Source organism: Betta splendens, chromosome 1 (assembly GCF_900634795.4).
Source record: "Betta splendens chromosome 1, fBetSpl5.4, whole genome shotgun sequence".
NCBI classification, from domain to species: Eukaryota; Metazoa; Chordata; class Actinopteri; order Anabantiformes; family Osphronemidae; genus Betta; species Betta splendens.
Genome location: NC_040881.3, coordinates 2514159 through 2531584, shown reverse-complemented (window position 1 = coordinate 2531584; position 17426 = coordinate 2514159). Strand labels below are relative to the sequence as shown.

Genomic DNA, 17426 nt, shown 5'->3' with positions numbered 1-17426 from the left:
GAGGAGAGAGAGAGGAGGAGAGAGAGGGGAGGAGGGGGAGGACGAGACCAGCGATGCTGCTGGTGTCTGGTTATTTATAGTTGAAATGTCCCGGCTCTTTTTGCCTGAATTCATTGTCTGCTTCTCTCCTCTGAAGTAGAGGATGGAAATATGGGAAGCATGAAGAGAGAGAGAAGAGAAGAAGAGAGAGAGGAAGAAGAGAGAGAGACGACGAACGAGAGAGAGGAAAGATACGCGAGAGACGCAAGCCGTCGAGCGGTATTCCAAATGCAGGAGCTCAAGACTGCCATTCTCAAGAGGGCGAAGCATAGAGGTAGATTCCCTCCTACTATCATCCAACTCTTTTTCCTTCCTCTCTCTGTCTATTCTCCTCTCTGTATATTTCCTCCTCTAACAGTGTGTTTGACCTGCTCAGGTGATGCTCGCTGGACTGACCGCTGCAGAGACAGCTGTGCCCCTGAAAGCGCTGATCCTGGTGAGAGCGGAGCAGCTGCATGTGGCCCCACACGTGTTCATGTGTGTCTGAGGCGTCACATTCAGCTCCACATGTGTTCATGTGTGCGTCTGAGGTGTCATCTTCCAGCTCCACACACATGCTGATGTGTGTCTGAGGCGTCACCATCCTCCAGCATCATCTTTCTCCCTCCTCTTCCTCCTCCAGACACTCCTCCTTGCTGTGTTTATGCTCCCACTGTTGAGGACGCTTGGACTGAGAGCGTTCTCCATGGCTTCTGAGACCTACGTGTCGGGGACTCACTCGGCCGCGTTTGTCACCTGCCCCAACGACACCGTGGCCCGAGACCTGGCCAGGTACGCTGACACCATCAGTGTTTGTGCATGTACATAAATGCTTAATACGATTGGTCCTGTTTGATTAGGAATTCGCGTCCTTCAGGACGGGTGTTGGTTTCCATTCCCACAGTACCTGTCAATCAGCAGGATCCTTTTGCCAGTTTTCATTTCAGTTGATTTCTTTTCTTCTCTTTCAGGGGAATAGTGGAGAAGAAGCTGGCGGCCTGTGTCAACATCGTCCCAGCTATTAAATCTGTGTAAGTAACTTTGTTGGTCTGTTTTTGTGTTTTCAGGAGGTTGGGTGACAGATGCAGCATCAAAAATAGATTTTTGTATGTTTTGTTTGTTTCTTCAGATATGAGTGGCAGGGGAAGATTGAGGAGGACAGTGAAGTGCTGCTGGTGAGTCTTGACTTGGTTTATGTTTCACTGTGCAAACTCTGTTACCACTACTTTTATTAATACTTAATTCTATTTGGTTTGTACTACTTGTAGTGCTTTTTTTTATAATTGCTTTACCTTCGTGAATAAGAAGAATAAGATCAGAACCATAAGCCACAAACATTCAGCTCTCACACACTCAGCACAGATGACATTTGGTTTCTGTCTCTGCCTAGATGATTAAAACAAGAAGTTCCAAAGTGCCTGCTCTCGCTGAATATGTTCGGTAGGTTTTTATTTAGTCTCACAACAGACACACAAATGATGATGTGCATCACTACATGTTCCTGCCATGACTCGCAGAAAGACTTGACTTATCTTGGTTGCAGATTTGACGTACCTGTGGTAAACTCACAGCTGCCTGTTGTTTCTCCAGCTCCAACCACCCGTATGAGGTGGCCGAGGTCATCAGCCTGCCCATCGAGCAGGGCAACCCGCCCTACCTCAGATGGATAGGAGACACTGTACCTGAATGATGCTCGGCTGATTGATGGGGAACATTAATACACGAAGAGAGTCACGCCCACGTCTGTGTTTATGGTTAACTGCAAAAATGCCAATTAGCTGAACCTCTTGGTATTTAAATAAATAAAATTATATTTTCTGGATTATTTCCTGTTTTGCTCTTCCTGAGAATAATTTGAAGCCTGATGTTTTTGTTGTCTTCACCTCTAGAGGGAGGTGTTGGTCTGTCATGTTCAAAGTGAACCAGCTGCAGAACAAACCACACATCTCTGACTCATCCAAAGTTTCAACATTAGTCTTAAATGTGAACTGAGAGTGGTAAGATCTGTTTATTATGTAAAGTAAATAATTAACATGTAATTAAGCTGATGATTGTTGTCAGAGGGTTTGTGTCATGTATGAAGGTTCAGTAACGTGGAGTATTTGTGCTGTAGACGCAGGTGAGTACATCCAGGTTTCTGTTGTCCAGACTGACCTGTGAACGTTTATTTAGCCAGAGCTGAGCACAGCACACAATCCTCCAAAGCTCAACATACAACATCTCAGTTGTGACACCGGTACAACAAAACAAGCTGGACACGTTAATCTGGGATCACTTTATATCTATGAGCCTAAAAAACATGAAATACAGAAGCTGCATTACACAACACAACATGCCTTAACAACCATAACAACCACAGCTTCTTCACATTTCATGTGTTTTAGTGTTTATCTACTCGTATAAAGCAGAATCCTAACGTAAAAATCACTTTTCTAGAAGGACACTTGATGTGTTCAAGGTGCCAGAACAGACACCTTTATTATCTTTGGTGTTTAGAATCTATATCATTGATTACCATTAAATCCTACTCCATAATGATTTTGCAGTATCACCGGTTTTAAAGGAACCACATTCTGCTGTTTGCTCATTTTCCATATTCTGTATTTTTCCGTGTCCATATTGAAGTCAGACATACACAGGTGAAGCCTCGTGCCTCAGTGTGTTCAGACTAAAGCAGGGTCTCGCTCATTTTTCATCTTAAAGAAGGAAACCTATTACTCTGTAGCTTTGCTTTGATGTAATTACACCCCGAGACTCGTTCAGTACGAGAACAGTTACACAACAGTTCAGCAGCAGCACTGAGCTGCAGATGTGAAAACAGAGCAGTTCACCTTCGTGGGCTGTTCACAAAAGCCAAAGCAGAGAAATTAAAAAGTAAATATAGTCGACATTTTCCTTTCAGTTTGGTCGTTAACTGCATCATGACTCATATGGTGCATTAGTGATGTCAGTACAGTTACTGACCCTCTTCTTCAACAAGACGGAACAAAACAACGATTGTATCTTTTGATGCACAAAATAAAAGCTTCACTAGAATTCTATAGAACAGCAAAGTGTGTGAACAGCTGTCAAATCTGAGATATTATGCAAATGATCATCTCACTGTCGAAGTCACACAATTAGACAGAAGAGAGAAACCTGAACCTCCAGAATGATCATTTAATAAGCTTTGATTCAAGTTACGTTGGTCTAAATGCATCACGTCTGTTTTGTCCTAATAGTTATTAACCCACAGACTGTTATTGTATTCAACATGATCTGAGGAAACGAATGTAGCAACATGAATAAACAACCTCCACAGTCTGCACCTCCGTACATCCAGCATGCGTCCGAGCACCGCGCTGTCGTGCTACAGGCAGCTGATCTCCAGCACTGAGTTCATGTCGGGCTGTGACCTGCTGTGTGGGACCGTGGAGCACACGGCTTCAGCTGAACCACAGCCTGGGCCTCTCCGGGTCAGGTCTGCTGACGCCTCCATCGTCCCCCTCTGCCTGACCCGCGTCCTCGGCCCGTCTGCTCCGCCGTGGCTTCCATTTTGTTCACTCATCTGCATGGACCCGTCTTCTGCGCTCACTTCCTCCTCCTCCACGTCTTTCTCACCGCAGTTCTTCCTCTGCGCGCTGGCGCTTCTGCCGCTGTTTTGCATCTGGTACACGAAGGCGCCCCACTCGTCCGTGGCCCGCTGCGCCTCGGTGCCGGCCCGCTCGTTGCTCCTCACCCTGCGGGACGTGCGGCACAGGGCCTTCCTGAAGCCTCGCTTGAAGTTGTCGGACAGGAAGCCGTAGAGGATGGGGTTGGCACAGCTGTTGGCGTACGACAGCAGGACCACGGACACGTAGAGGCCCCGGAAGTGTCCGGGCAGCAGCACCACCAGGTTGACCACGTTCAGGACGTAGAACGGCAGCCAGCACAGCACGAACACGGCCACCACCACCACCACCATCCTGGTGATCTTACGCTCCGACTTCCTGCGGCGCGTGGACGTGGCCTGGGCCCGCTTCCCAACGCTTCGCACCTTCGTAGAGGACGAAAGGGAGATTTATGAACTCTGACAAATACTAGGTCCAGTTTAAGCTCAGAGTAAACAGTGATGTGAGCGGATTATCCAGATGATGTTCTCAGTAAACTCGTTACCCAAACACATTTCTCTGCAAATCCATTAGGAGTGTGAGAGAACAGTGTACCAGCCGGTTTAAAGGTTCTAAATAAACAAATACAAAGTTCATGAACATTGTCCAGTGCAGGTTCAACCTGAGCCTCTACGGCTCACACACTGTCAGACTGAGGGCCGGACATGATGTGACGCACCTTGATGACGATCAGCAGGTAGCACAAGCAGATGACGAGCAGCGGGCAGAAGAAGCCCACGGTGCACGTGTACACGATGAACGTGGTCTTCCACACCTCCGCCGGCTCCGGCCACACGATGCTGCAGTTCCCGTCGTCCTGCAGCACGTCGGCGAACACCACCACGGGCAGCACCACCACGAAGGAGCCGGCCCACACGGCGGCGCTGATGCCCTTGGCCACGTGGGGGCGCCGCCACAGGCAGGAGCGGATGGGGTGGACCACGGCCAGGTAGCGGTCCACCGACATCACGGTGAGGCAGAAGATGCTGGTGAACTGGTTGATGGCGTCCACCGTCATGACGACGCGGCACATCACCGACCCGAAGGGCCAGGACAGCAGGGCGTTCTGGACCGCCAGGAAGGGCAGGCCCAGCATGAAGAGCTCGTCTGCGATGGCCAGGTTCAGGATGTAGATGTTGGTGACGGACTCGTTCTTGGTGTAGTTGACGATCACGTGGATGACCAGGGTGTTCCCCACCAGGCCAACGATAAACACCACCCCGTAGATGAGCGCGATGAGGATTCCCGCCAGGCCGGGCTGAAGCACGGCTTCCTGTTTGGTGCAGTTCTGGCAGGTGCTGTTGAGGAAGGAGCTGTTATGAGTTAATCCAAACAGCTGTTGAGACGGAGTGGAGAGGAGCAGGACATGCGAGTGAGAAGAGAAGCTGCTGTTCCAGGTGGCTCCTGTGGGGGTGACCTGGAGCACCATGGGAGCCTGGGTAGCCTGGATGATCTCCATGGAGACATCCGTCAGATCCTACCAGACACCGGTCCACATCTCTGAAAGACAGAACAAGAGAGTTAACGATCAAAAGTTTAAAGTTACTGCAGGTCCGGTCTGAGCCCAGCGGCTCGTAGAATCCTAAACCGCTAATCAACCGCTGTCACACCAAAAACAAGCCTGCACCGCAACAACAACAGCTTGTGTTTGCTCCTATTAGTGCTCGACTTGTTTGTGAAGCCGCCCGGCTTCTTAATGAGCAGCGTGACCCACGCAGGCACAGCCTCATCCCTCACAGCCGCGGATGCTAATTGGTGCTCTGTTAGGAACAAAGTGCATTAAGTTATGGAGGCGAAAGCTGAGAGGCAGGTCCTCAGCGACCCTGACTGGACTCAGCGTCAACGCAGGGATGAGGAGGATCAGGACACGGACAGAGGAGGCTCAACAAGTGTTTACAGAGGCTGCAGAAGTTTGAGTCTGAATATTAACCCCAATCATCAGTTATCAGATGAGTAATGATTCTCTTCACAAGCTCTGAGTCCCTGGATGAGCTGATGGAACCAGGACACAGATGGAGCTGATCTCCAGGACGCTGATCACTAATACAACAGTGGGTAAATCAGCCGCCTCCTAATCTCTGTCGCACACAATATGAGCAGACGACAATCTTTCCTCCCAGACGCCGTCACCTTATTTGTCTGCCTTTGTGTGGACCACTTCCTGGGAGGTATCGCCATGACGATGGGGGTCAAAACAAGTGTTAGGAGCGAGGAACAAAGATAAACACAGGTCCGAATGACGGTTGGACCCAGAGAGAATGAGAAGTTCAACGTGTCCTCTGTTCGTCAGCTGAGATGCTTCACTTTAAAGATTTCTGTGAAAAGCTTCAGTTTTTTATCATGTGTGAGTTTGAACCAGAACCACAGACATAAGGAAAGTGGACGTGAAGCGGCTCTACTTTCTGTCGTAACACAATCGCTGCTATTTGTGACCGTGTAGGCGGCAGCGTAGTGGAAGCCTACGTTTAAATGTGTTGTCCAGCAAATTATGATACTATTCAACCAAACTAGACAAACTCTGTTTTACACTAAACAGTGGTTATGGTGAATGTTTGTAGCGTCTTCCAGCCCAGTGTTTTGGTTTTACTTGTCTTTGTTTCAGCTAAAACCCTGAGAGAAGCATCAGGGCAGTGGGTGGATCAGTGCTTTACTGGTGAGGCTTTCAGGTTCAGCGTGGCGCCTCTGTTGCTATTATTAATTAGAGAGTTAAACTGTGTCCATGTTTCTTTACAGCCCACTTTGACTTAAAGGCCTCGTTTTTAGTAGAGTGGTGCTTCAGGGCCCGTTGACACGTCCGCAGTCGTAGAAGTGACGCATCCAGTCTGTGGAGCAGCAGCTTTAACATTTCTAGTAGCTCTTTTACATGAAGCAGCACCTACACAGAGATAGCGAACACATGCAAATGCCGCAGCCGCAGCCTTTGAATGCGTTTCAACAGCTGGTTTGATCCTGAGAGCAGCCGACGCTGTTACGCTGTTGACTCACAGACGAGGGGCTTTTCATGATTATATGCTGGGGTGAAGCTGCTTCCTCCTGCATGAAAACTAGACGCGTTCCTGTGTAATTACCTCATCATCATCCAGTGCAAACAAGCAGCTGATGGCGTCCAGAGAGCGTGAGGTCACGTTAAACAAACGCTTGTGGCAGATTTTAATTCAGAGATCCAGTCATTAATGAAACACTTAATGCATTTTAACCAGTTGGTGTGTGGTTACATGCTGGTGAGACTTTGAATCAACAAATTCTACCTGGTCAAAAGTTTGAACCTGCAAAGACCGGCTTTGTGGACTTTATATATTATATTATATATAATATATATATAACAAAGATCTCTATGCACACACACGCACGCACGCACGCACACACACACACACACACACACACACACACACACACACACACACACACACACACACACACACACACACACACACACACACACACACACAGCATCCTTCATGCTAGATCACCTTCAGTTTCCTTTCCAGTGTCTCCTGGCTTTTCTATAGAAGCTACATTGTTGATATTATTTTTTTCAGGAATTTCAACAATAATCTTCTGCTTTGATGTTTTCACAGTATTTCTGACATACTTTATAACAGATGTTCTGATTAATGGTGTTAATTTAATCCTTCACAGAAGCACATTTCAGCTGAACTAACCAGGTGTATGTTTGAGTTCTTTAGTTGACAGCTGAACATGAACTTTTTTGGTTCTTAGACTTCACTACAGAAACACAAAGCGGCACAAAGATACACATCAGTTAATTGGCCATCCATCAGTCTTATGGCCCGAGGCGCGTCTGCTTCCCCCACTGCTGTTCAATTAATGGATTTCCAGGGATGTGGAAAGGTTGGACCCGGTCCACAGCCTGTCACAGCTCTGACTCCACATTCTTTATTACAAAGCCTGACGAGAGCTCTCAGATCAGCCTGAGCCTGAGCAAAACAAGCACATGAGCAGAACCAGAAACGTGCAGATGCAGAATCCAAAGACTGAGCAAGAGTAAGTGTACAAAGAACAAATAGAAAGTCAGACTCTGGTGTGTGTCTGTGTGAAGCCACAGTCGCTCCTCACAGTATTAACTACAATTAACTGTTCTTCCCACACAGAGTGCAGCCCACATGATTTGGTGCAAAAGCACGTAATTACAGGCCAAACCAGCCTTAAAAGCTGCATTAGAGCGGATGCTTACAAATAAAAAAACTGTAAATTAAATAAAAGTGTTTGTGTGTGAGTGAGAGTAACATCAGGTGTTTTCAGGACTGGCAGTTTGTTCTGTATCATGTTCTTTATCAGGTGGAAGTGAAGAGAATAAATCACAGATTTAAAATATTTTCTTTAAAACGTCATTTATCAGTGAACCTCACATCACATTTTTCAATCTTTATCTTTATTGTCATTGTTAATTCCATCTGATTGTATATAGTTTACTCTGTTTCTCTCCTTTTACTCTCTCCTGCTCTGAAGCGTCTGTCAGCAACGTTTACAACCACTCAACACTCTTCTCTGTAATTCAATAGCGAAGTCATCATTTCTCAAATACCAGATCACAGGGGTCACTAACAGTAATGTTGATGTGTTACTGTGTTGCCATGATGTGTTTTAAGAACTTAAAATCGTTTCTAAAAACGATTAAAAATGTCTCGTATATAAAATATTAACTACGTATTTCTTATTTTCTTTATACAATTTGCAAGGAATATAAAAGTATTTAATGAGCTTTCATTGTGAAAGGCTTTAAAAGTACAAAGGTGTAAATGTCCGTGAAGTTCATAGATGATCTCTACTATTAGCGTGTAACGTGACGTTGCTCAGACTAGAAACGAATCATATCATAAAGCGATAAAAATGCAAACAGAAATTCAAATTAGTCACGCTTGAGCGTGTCTGAATTGGCAGCAGGAGAAACGTTTTATGACAATATTGCTGTGAATCAAGAGTTTTATCTGTAGATTGGATTCAAAGCATTGAGCACAGAAAGAAGATAAACAAAGCAGAAACAGAAACGTGACTTACCTCCATCCACGGTGCTTCCAAACGCTCACCTGTGAATTTCACATGTGCCTCCTGTAAAAACGATCGAAGGCAGTTTACCCTCAAAATAAATGTGGTAATTTATTCACGTTTTAGAATGAACTAAATGCTGTTAACCACGACCCACGCTTGACCGAAACACAACCGCGGTCAAATGAGCCGCTGTTCGCTGTTCCGTGGTCAAATGAACCGTCACTATTTTCGAGGTGCGCGATTCGTGCGATAGTTACGGTAACAGTGTTGCGCTCACTGAGAACCTGGCTCTGCGGACCCTGGTGCTCTGCTTCCCAACTACATTTCTCCATATTCATACACTTAGGTCATTAGCCATACACACTCGTCCAGGAATCTGGGGGCTCCTTCCGGGGGGGCCAGTGGACGGAGTCTTCCCATTGATGGCTCTGTCTGCTGGACTCCTTGGAGAATTGGCGATCTCCCAAAAATCTCCCAAAGTTCCTCATACTTAGCCACATACACATACATTTAGGGCCGGGGGTGGGCTCTTTCACTGGGGCCTGGGGCTGAGGCCAGTTGTGGCCTCGCCCACTGGCCCTGGTGGAGAGATCACCACCCAGTTTTAACTGCAAAAAGACATTTAGGGTGAGGGGGGACACTGTCTGGGGGACACACCGTCAGCCAGCGGTCGTCCTCCTGGAGGTGTCACCCACCTTCAGTGCACTTTAGTTCCACACACTCATGTCCAAGCTGGGTTGCAGGGTTCTGGGGTGCCTTTTCCGCTGCCCTCTGCCTCCCCCGGGTTGGGGGAGTTGGGCGGGGCTTTGGAGGAGCTGCGGTCCCTGCCTGGGGCCACATGGACGGCAGGCCGGAGACCTACCTATAGTTTTGGAGTAATCAATAAAGGGAGTATTCAATAAACTATCATACAGTACGTTGAATTGACATCAGTTGCTGAATTTTGACCTACAATAAATCCATCTTTTCAAATAGGTACATCACCATTCATTTACAGTGATACTTAGTACGTCATGGACTACTATCACAACAAATATGAACTCATTTTACTTTAGGTTTTGAGTAATCCATTTATAATTTATCGTACAGTTAATTGTATGTCAATTGTATGTCAATTACCAAATTTGGACCTTTTATTAAAAAACGTTCCTCCAATTGATACATCACAGTTCCTTCATAGTTCTACTTTGTACTTCATATACTCCTACCACACAAAGTATGAGCTCATTTTACTATACATTTTATGAGTTAAGTACTACTCAGCTGTCACATGGTAAATAAACAAAACAACAATGAGCTAATTCTGTTCTTTAAATTTGTATATATTTTAATTAGTATAACATGTACTGTATAGTATAACTATATAGCTGGCAGGGAAAGCATACATGGAACGCCATAACCAAGTGGCTGGCATAGTATACAGGAACATCTGCGCAGAGTATGGACTGGAAACCCCAAGGTCAAAGTGGGAAACACCTCCCAAGGTGGTAGAGAACGAGCGAGCCAAGATCCTGTGGGACTTCCAGATCCAGACTGACAGAATGGTAATGGCGAACCAACCAGACATTGTGGTGGTGGACAAAGAGCAGAGGAAAGCCGTAGTGGTGGATGTGGCAATACCAAGCGATGGCAACATCAGGAAAAAGGAACATGAGAAACTAGAGAAATACCAAGGGCTCAGAGAAGAACTGGAGAAGGCTTGGAAGGTGAAGGCCACAGTGGTGCCTGTGGTGATCGGAGCACTAGGGGCTGTGACCCCCAAACTGGAGGAGTGGCTACGACAGATCCCTGGAATAACAACCAAAATCTCAGTCTGTGACGACAGTGGCGGGTTGCTACGCCACGAGGCGTCGCTGCCGCATGTCCCCTTCGGCAAACTCTGGTTTCTGTTGTCAACAGGTGAACGGCATTAAGGGGTTTTTGGTATTTAAGGAGCGACTGGGCATTGGCCTAGTCGCTGGGGTGTAGCGTAAGCTAAGAGCGATCCTTAGGATGTCCTAGCCGTATTCTGCCTTGTTGTGTCTTGCACAAGTAGTTCGCCGTAAGTACTCTGCCATGCACCATGTTGCGTAGGATGCGTATGCAGCGCCGTGTTTACTCTATACTGCCGTTTGAAGCGACGTATTGTTATACCTGGCCTGCGGGGTTGAACAGAGCCTTGTGTACGTTTATCCTGCCGTTAAAGCAGCGTTTTGTTTTCATCTGTCCTGCCGTTTAAGTGGGGTTTTGATGTTTCCCATACCGCCGTTAGAGGAGCGTGCGGGTATTCCTATATTAGTTGTTCCTATTGCTCATTTGTCCTGTCTTGTGTGCAACCGTTATATGCTACGGATTCCTGCCAGTGTGGCTGCAGGGCTTTTGTTTGCTTTCCTGAGTGTGTCTATTAAATCCGCTCAACTGTGCTCAGCCTCTTGTCCTGCTTTTGGGTACCAGTCTTAGTAGCCGATCACCCGGGTCGTAACACAGTCCAGAAAAGTGCAGTCCTAGGAACAGCAAGGATACTGCGCAGAACCCTCAAGCTCCCTGGCCTCTGGTAGAGGACCCGAGCTTGGAAAGTGGATGAGACCACCCGCGGGGATGACAATAGAGTGTGTATCATTGCTAATGAGATCGCAGTGGCTTTAAAACCATTGAGGGTGAATTTGTAAAAACAAGCATGATGAAGGCAGCACACTGTGTGCCAATATCAGCCTGACAAGAAACAGTTGCAGACAGGATTTCTGATCTTTCAGTGGATTTCAGCCAGTTGGAACCAAAAGTAAAGTCATTTATTGCGTTGCTCTGTGACATTGATCGTCACAGAGGAGTTTGTGCAGTTGGTACCGAAGACAGCAGCTGATATTTCCAGCGGTATCAGCAGCCAAATCACTGTAAAGAGCTGCATGAGATGTGAGAGACTATGAATCACTGAGGCGTTGTGTGTTTGTGTTCTTTGTCCTCAGAATTTTCAAATACCTTGAGGTGTTTCATGATTAATAGTGAAGTTGTGCTTGTATTATTTTGGACACACTGTCCTCAGGCTCCAGCTTTATGTTTTATGTGGATCGTATTAAAACAAAGAAAACAATCTGAAGTTGTTGTTTTGAAATGATATATTCCATGATTTTACCAGTCTGACCCACTTGGGAGTAGATGTTCCTCCATGGAAGGTTTGACTGGAGGAATGTTGTCCCCATGTCTTTTCTTTCCTGTTTCCTCCCACATTCCAAAGACACAGTCCAGTTAACAGGAGACTCTAAAGTGGTCATAGGTAAGAGTGGTTGTGATGAACTGACCTGTTCAGGGTAAACTCACCTCTCATCTGAATGACAGTACATACATATGTCTACACTTTATAAAATAGAGTCATCAAAACATCAGCCTAGTATTTATTACTACTGCAACCATGTCTCCTGAGCAAACACACTGTACTGCATCCACTCATATTTATTTCATACCTTTGTATTTGTATTGACATTTGGTCTTTGTCCAGTAAAATATTGTTACATACTGTGTTTTAAAGGTAGATAAACCAGACTGGAAGGACTCTGAGAACCATAGCTTCCCTTCAGATACTTCTTCTTTCTGTTTAAGTGTAGATAAACCAGCAGCCAATGGGGTTGTGGTGATAACTTGTCATAATGTAATTGGTGGCTCCGCAGGACAGAATAATATAAAAATGAGCCAAACCCTCAGCAGAGCAGAGACTGGAAGGACTCTGAGAACCATGGCTTCTCTTCAGATACTTCTTCTCCTGTGTATCAGTGAGTACTAGTACTACATTTGTGTGTCTTTGAATAAATGTTATGTTAATGAAATGAACCTCATGGATATTAGGTCACACAATGGGTCAATAAACCATAACTCCAACTAGAATTTAAAATAAGATAAGATAAGGTGAACTTGGTTCAATCCACAGTGGGGAATTTGTTTGGCAGCGCAGCCACAAAAGAAAACAAGAGACGCACAAACAGTCAGGAAAAGAATGTTTGTTTGTTTTTTGTGCAGAATTGTAAAACAAATATGGCACACATCTTTTTAAAATATGGCACACATTGACTCTGTACTTGGTTTTTAAGCTGTTTCAGTGAGCGCAGCTGGACATCTGCAGAAAAGAATCTACGGAGGTAGAAACTGTACAAACACTGAGCGTCTGTACCATGTCATGCTAAGACCATATGATGGTAAACTCAATTATACCTGTGGTGGCTCTCTGATCAGTAATCGGTGGATTCTGACTGCAGCTCACTGCTGGGAAGCGTCATGGTAAGAAAAGCACAATTTGATTTTAAAACCAGAAACATTATACAATAAAACTCACTCTTAGTTTTACTTGCTCACATTAAAAGTGTTGTAGTTTCTACTGTTGTTTCCAATACACACAGATGAATTGTACCACTTTAGGTATGATTTTTTCCTCTAACCTCTTTTTGCTTGTAGGACTTCCGGTGCTATGAATGTGATTGTAGGAGTTCATCCAGGTAACAATAAGAAGGAAATGGAAATAAATAACACAGACATATTCCCTTTTAAAGACACAAACAATAGTGTTAATGACATCATGTTACTGCGGCTGCCTCAGAAAATCACAAACATCACACCCATACAGCTTCCTGACTGTACTGCGAATAATGAGCCTAAAATGTAAGTTTTCTGTTTTTTGTGTCGATTTGATTTTAAATATATGCAGCATTGAAAAAGAAAGGTCAGATTAGATCAGTGTCTTTTTTTGTTACATTCGTTAATTTTCCAGGATTACTGTGTTTGATTATGTTGTGATGTTTGATGAGTTATATTAAATGTGTTTATACAAAACAAAACAATACATAAATCTATTAACCAATTTAACAAAGGTTAAAAATGATTATACATCAAAAGAAATGTAAAATGTTACCTGGAGAGCTGACAGACTTTAAAGTTTATAAAGAAATATGTCAGCTTCACTCAGAAATACATGCATAAACATTGTTCATCTTTTCTATCTGCTTTTTGAAAGTGCACTAAAGAGTTGTAGAAAAAATGATTTTACAATAATATTGTGCTACAGTGGTAATATGTTTTTATCTTTATTCTCTATTTTCTTTTTATAGAAATGACTCGGTTGAAGTAGCAGGACACGGCAATTGTCAATTGAACGCGACATTCTATGAAGGTAAGGCTATTAATAAAAGTCATTATTAACTACATATTAATTACATATAGGTTACAATGGTGGTAATACTATATAAGGAATATATAGTTTTCTTTTAAAATGCATTTTAGCTGTTGTAGTTCAGTTGCTAAAAGTACTGACTGATATAAATTACTTAGTCATCTTTTCTGTAGCTCTGTATAGACACAAACACACGTTGTTTAGATTTGCACCTGCTGCTGTTTTGCATGTTCCTGTTTAATAAAATCCCGTCTTCAAACAGTAATGGAGGATTTCTCCTCCTTGCGATGCCCCTGACCAGACTCTGACCAACCACTGCCTCCACATCAGTGTTGACAGACCATAGACACACACTGTGCCCCTCCTCAGCAGGACGTTTACAGACACATTCTGTGGTCCTCAGTGGCCTGTTTTATAAGATCACACATTTACATAATGTGGCACATTTAAAACGAATTTGGTTCCTGTAACTTCAAGTGGAAACCACCAGCTTCAGAAAGTGATCACTGTCTAATAAACAAATAGTGGTTTGGAATTATTTAATTTATGTGCTTTATGTACACTGAAGAAAAAGTCACTATTTATCTTGATGTTTTTCACTAGTGGACAGTGACCCAAATCAACTACAATGTGCAAAGATGAAAGTTGAGGACTGTATGAACTATCAAACAACTATACAGCAATGTACACCAAATGAGCCATTTGGAAACTGGCTTTGTGCACAACCCGATCCAGGGTTCCCGTGTGGAGTAAGTAGACAGTGTCCATCATTTCCCATCTACTTTTATGCATCCAGGCAAACTAATATTTACCTATTTATTTTTCAGGGCGACTCTGGTGGTGGAGTGGTGTTCAATAACAGGATACACGCTGTCTACTCAAATGGCCCTGAATGTCATGCTAAATCTGGGCCACATGCGTTCTTGAAGGTCTGTCCTTACAAGCAATGGATCCAAAACACAATGAACTCACCTTAACATTTACAATAAAAGTGAGACATCTATACAAGAAACATTTCATTTTTGTCTTTTGTTCTTTTTACCTTTTTTTGTTCTTTTCCACATTTATTTATATAGAAATATGTCAGCTTCACTCAATGTAAACATTGTTGATCTTTTCTCTCTGCTTTTTGAAAGTTCACTGAACAGTTGTAGACAAAATCCACTATTCTCCACTTCTTATGTCCACAATTACTCAATCCCCTTCACATAGTTAAGTATCTAGTTAAGAATCTAATCAGTGTAAATATATATGGTTGTGTATTTGCTTGTTAGTCAGTGAACTGTTCATCATGTACTCCAGCTCTTGCTTCACAGAAGGTGTCACTTATATGTGACAATATGTAAATGAACCATACGCTGTCAGAGTAGTTAACCTGGAGTGGAAGGTGAGTAATAAAGTTTGCATAATACATGTGTGGAGCTCTGGAGCCAATGAGGATGAGCTGATACTTTCATACTGTAGCTGTCATAACTTTTATGACATAATAACTGTGCCGCTGTAAGTAAAGCCTGAAGTAGAGCAATGACTTGTCTGATACCTTCTCTCTGTTTGCTGTGGATTGGTGAGTGGTCAACTTCCTCTTATGTTCAATATGTCATGTAATGTCATAATAAACACACAATTATTAACGTTTAACGTCACAATTATTATATGCGGTTCTGGTCTTTTTGAAAGGAAACATCTGTTACTCACACAAACACTGTGTTTCTACGTTCCTGTAGGACCATGTTTGCAGATGTAGTTATGCATCAAGGAGCTCCAGCCCAGGAAATTAAAATTACTGCAGAAGCTGAGATCTTCACCGATAAAGACATCAACAACAACATCAGGTCACACGACATCATGTTACTGCAGCTTCCGACCCCCACTGACGTTCAGCCTGTAGCACTACCTGACTGTGAATGTGTCAGGGCGGCGTAGATGACGGACCCACATGCACAGCACAAGACGAGGTCTACTGGTGTTTCAGAATGACGTTTATTCCACAATGCAGAATCAAATCCAGGCAGGGTCATACACGGGAGATCTAGCCGGTTAAACAGGATCAGGCAGAGGCGTAGTCAGGGACAGGCACAGGTCAGACACGAGAGGTGAGTACAATACCAAAACGGCAGGCGAAGAATCGTGGTCAGGCAGGCGAGGTCGGTAACAAGTAGAAGCAACAATCAAGGCAGACAAGGATCAGGCAGGCTCAGAAACGGAGGTCAGAACTGGGAACACGGTACACGACAAGGCAGAACTAGAAACGCTGGAAAGTGGTGATCTCACGCAACAATCTGGCAACTGGAGTCTGTGATGGGTGAATGCTAAATACCGGTGTTGATTAGTAAACTGCTAACAGGTGTGCTGAGTGATCCGGGGACTGAACGGAGAAACAGGAAGTATACAAAAATAAAACCGGAAGTCCTTTCCGTGTGAAGGGCGGGTGACAAGCCCGGATGTGACAGAATGCAGCCCTGAAATGTGAGCATGATTTCTGACTAACTATGATCTCCTCTGTACAATATGTGTGCAAACTCTGTGCATTATTATTTTTCTATTGTATATTTACACAATGTGCAACAATTTATATTTTTTTACTGTGCAATAACCCTTTAAGACCTCATACGCATTCTACCTGTACTGTGTTGTGTTGTACTGTGCGCGAAGTGTCACAAAGTGTCTTTTTACTGTTTTTCTATTCCTCTGCCCTGAACTTGCTGTTGTGTGAAGTAAATTCTCTGCTGTGCAACTATTAAAGACTTTTTTAATCTTACTAAACAAATATCACACGAACGATGAGAAAACATGTTTGTTCTGTTCACCTTAATTTATAATTAATCCATATGCGTCTGACTGAACCAAATCACGTCTTGGTTTTGGTTTTCTCAGGCTGCTTGTGAATCAGCTCTGACTTTACTCCAGTCCAGAAATTGGTAGAAAATTGACTAAGCTATTAATTTACAGAATACGGACCAAAAAACCAAACCAACACTTGAGAATCACATTTATATATATAAATTAAATATACTTTTTAATGTCAGTGTTTGTTTAATATAAAATGTTAGTTGTGTTTAATACAATTTTTAGTTTAGTTAGGTTGGAAAACGAGCCTGAGTCCTGAGGAGCTGATTCCACTAAGTGGCATTTAGAGCAGTTGATGGTGTAAATGTTGAACTGAGAATAAATGTCAGCCATTGAATGTCTGACATGAAGAAAAGCCTTCTGTGGTTTTTAAATGTCTCCTAGTGACGTTTACAGTGCATTGCATTACTGTATGTACAGTCAATTAGATGATGGAGCCATTTTGTTTTACAGGGCCAATTATTTTTTTGAAATGAACCTAAATAATCACAGCTTTTCCCACCTTGTTGCTTCCACTCACATTATTAATCACATCTGTAGTCAGTGCCATCGGACAGAGGAGTCACTATCATGGCTGCTTTGGTGCGATGCCCTCTATGAAAGCAAAGTGAGACAGATGACGCCTGTAGCAGATTGAACAGATCAGCGTCACCCCCACAGATCCTCCACTCGGCTCATTCATTTTCCTGCTCATAGACAGTGTGATGAGGCTGTGTTGTTGGTACCGACATGTAGTCAAGACTACATTAAAACTGTGTTTCATCACACTCAGGTTACAGTAACTCTGAGGG

General features: G+C 43.9%; 3 protein-coding genes across 5 annotated transcripts; 2 read left to right on the top strand and 1 right to left on the bottom strand.

Moving 5' to 3' along the window:
- The first annotated feature begins 391 nt into the window (after positions 1-391).
- Positions 392-1843, top strand: LOC114862734 (protein CutA homolog). 3 transcript variants are annotated; one of them, XM_029163371.3, is made up of 6 exons: positions 392-475; positions 662-810; positions 990-1049; positions 1148-1193; positions 1409-1458; positions 1609-1843. In XM_029163371.3, exons 1-6 carry the CDS (start codon positions 419-421, stop codon positions 1706-1708), a joined length of 462 nt encoding a protein of 153 aa, XP_029019204.1. In that variant the 5' UTR covers positions 392-418; the 3' UTR covers positions 1709-1843. The 3 variants fall into 3 exon arrangements, with proteins under 3 accessions (XP_029019204.1, XP_055366843.1, XP_040928055.1); XM_055510868.1 differs by having other exon boundaries at positions 1562-1843; XM_041072121.2 differs by having other exon boundaries at positions 421-556; positions 1562-1843.
- Positions 1844-2152: 309 nt separating this feature from the next.
- On the bottom strand, positions 2153-8874 carry LOC114862321 (somatostatin receptor type 5-like). The gene is made up of 3 exons (XM_029162505.3): positions 8667-8874; positions 4327-5147; positions 2153-4033 (listed from the first exon to the last, which is right to left on the bottom strand). The coding sequence occupies exons 2-3, from the start codon at positions 5104-5106 to the stop codon at positions 3368-3370; spliced, it is 1446 nt and encodes a 481-aa protein (XP_029018338.1). The 5' UTR covers positions 5107-5147; positions 8667-8874; the 3' UTR covers positions 2153-3367.
- A 3233-nt stretch (positions 8875-12107) lies between these two features.
- LOC121201868 (kallikrein 1-related peptidase b11-like) lies at positions 12108-15711 on the top strand. The gene is made up of 6 exons (XM_055507980.1): positions 12108-12400; positions 12716-12902; positions 13077-13280; positions 13727-13788; positions 15159-15175; positions 15466-15711. Exons 1-6 carry the CDS (start codon positions 12316-12318, stop codon positions 15709-15711), a joined length of 801 nt encoding a protein of 266 aa, XP_055363955.1. The 5' UTR covers positions 12108-12315.
- Positions 15712-17426: the final 1715 nt, after the last annotated feature.

Coding starts and splice junctions, on each gene's coding strand:
- LOC121201868 (XM_055507980.1), top strand. CDS start 12,316: ATGAGCCAAACCCTCAGCAGAGCAGAGACTGGAAGGACTCTGAGAACC. Junction 12,401..12,715: donor ACTTCTTCTCCTGTGTATCA/GTGAGTACTAGT, acceptor TTGGTTTTTAAG/CTGTTTCAGTGAGCGCAGCT. Junction 12,903..13,076: donor CACTGCTGGGAAGCGTCATG/GTAAGAAAAGCA, acceptor TTTTGCTTGTAG/GACTTCCGGTGCTATGAATG.
- LOC114862321 (XM_029162505.3), bottom strand. CDS start 5,106: ATGGAGATCATCCAGGCTACCCAGGCTCCCATGGTGCTCCAGGTCACC. Junction 4,034..4,326: donor ACCTGCTGATCGTCATCAAG/GTGCGTCACATC, acceptor TCCTCTACGAAG/GTGCGAAGCGTTGGGAAGCG.
- LOC114862734 (XM_055510868.1), top strand. CDS start 419: ATGCTCGCTGGACTGACCGCTGCAGAGACAGCTGTGCCCCTGAAAGCG. Junction 811..989: donor GTGGCCCGAGACCTGGCCAG/GTACGCTGACAC, acceptor CTTCTCTTTCAG/GGGAATAGTGGAGAAGAAGC. Junction 1,194..1,408: donor AGGACAGTGAAGTGCTGCTG/GTGAGTCTTGAC, acceptor GTCTCTGCCTAG/ATGATTAAAACAAGAAGTTC.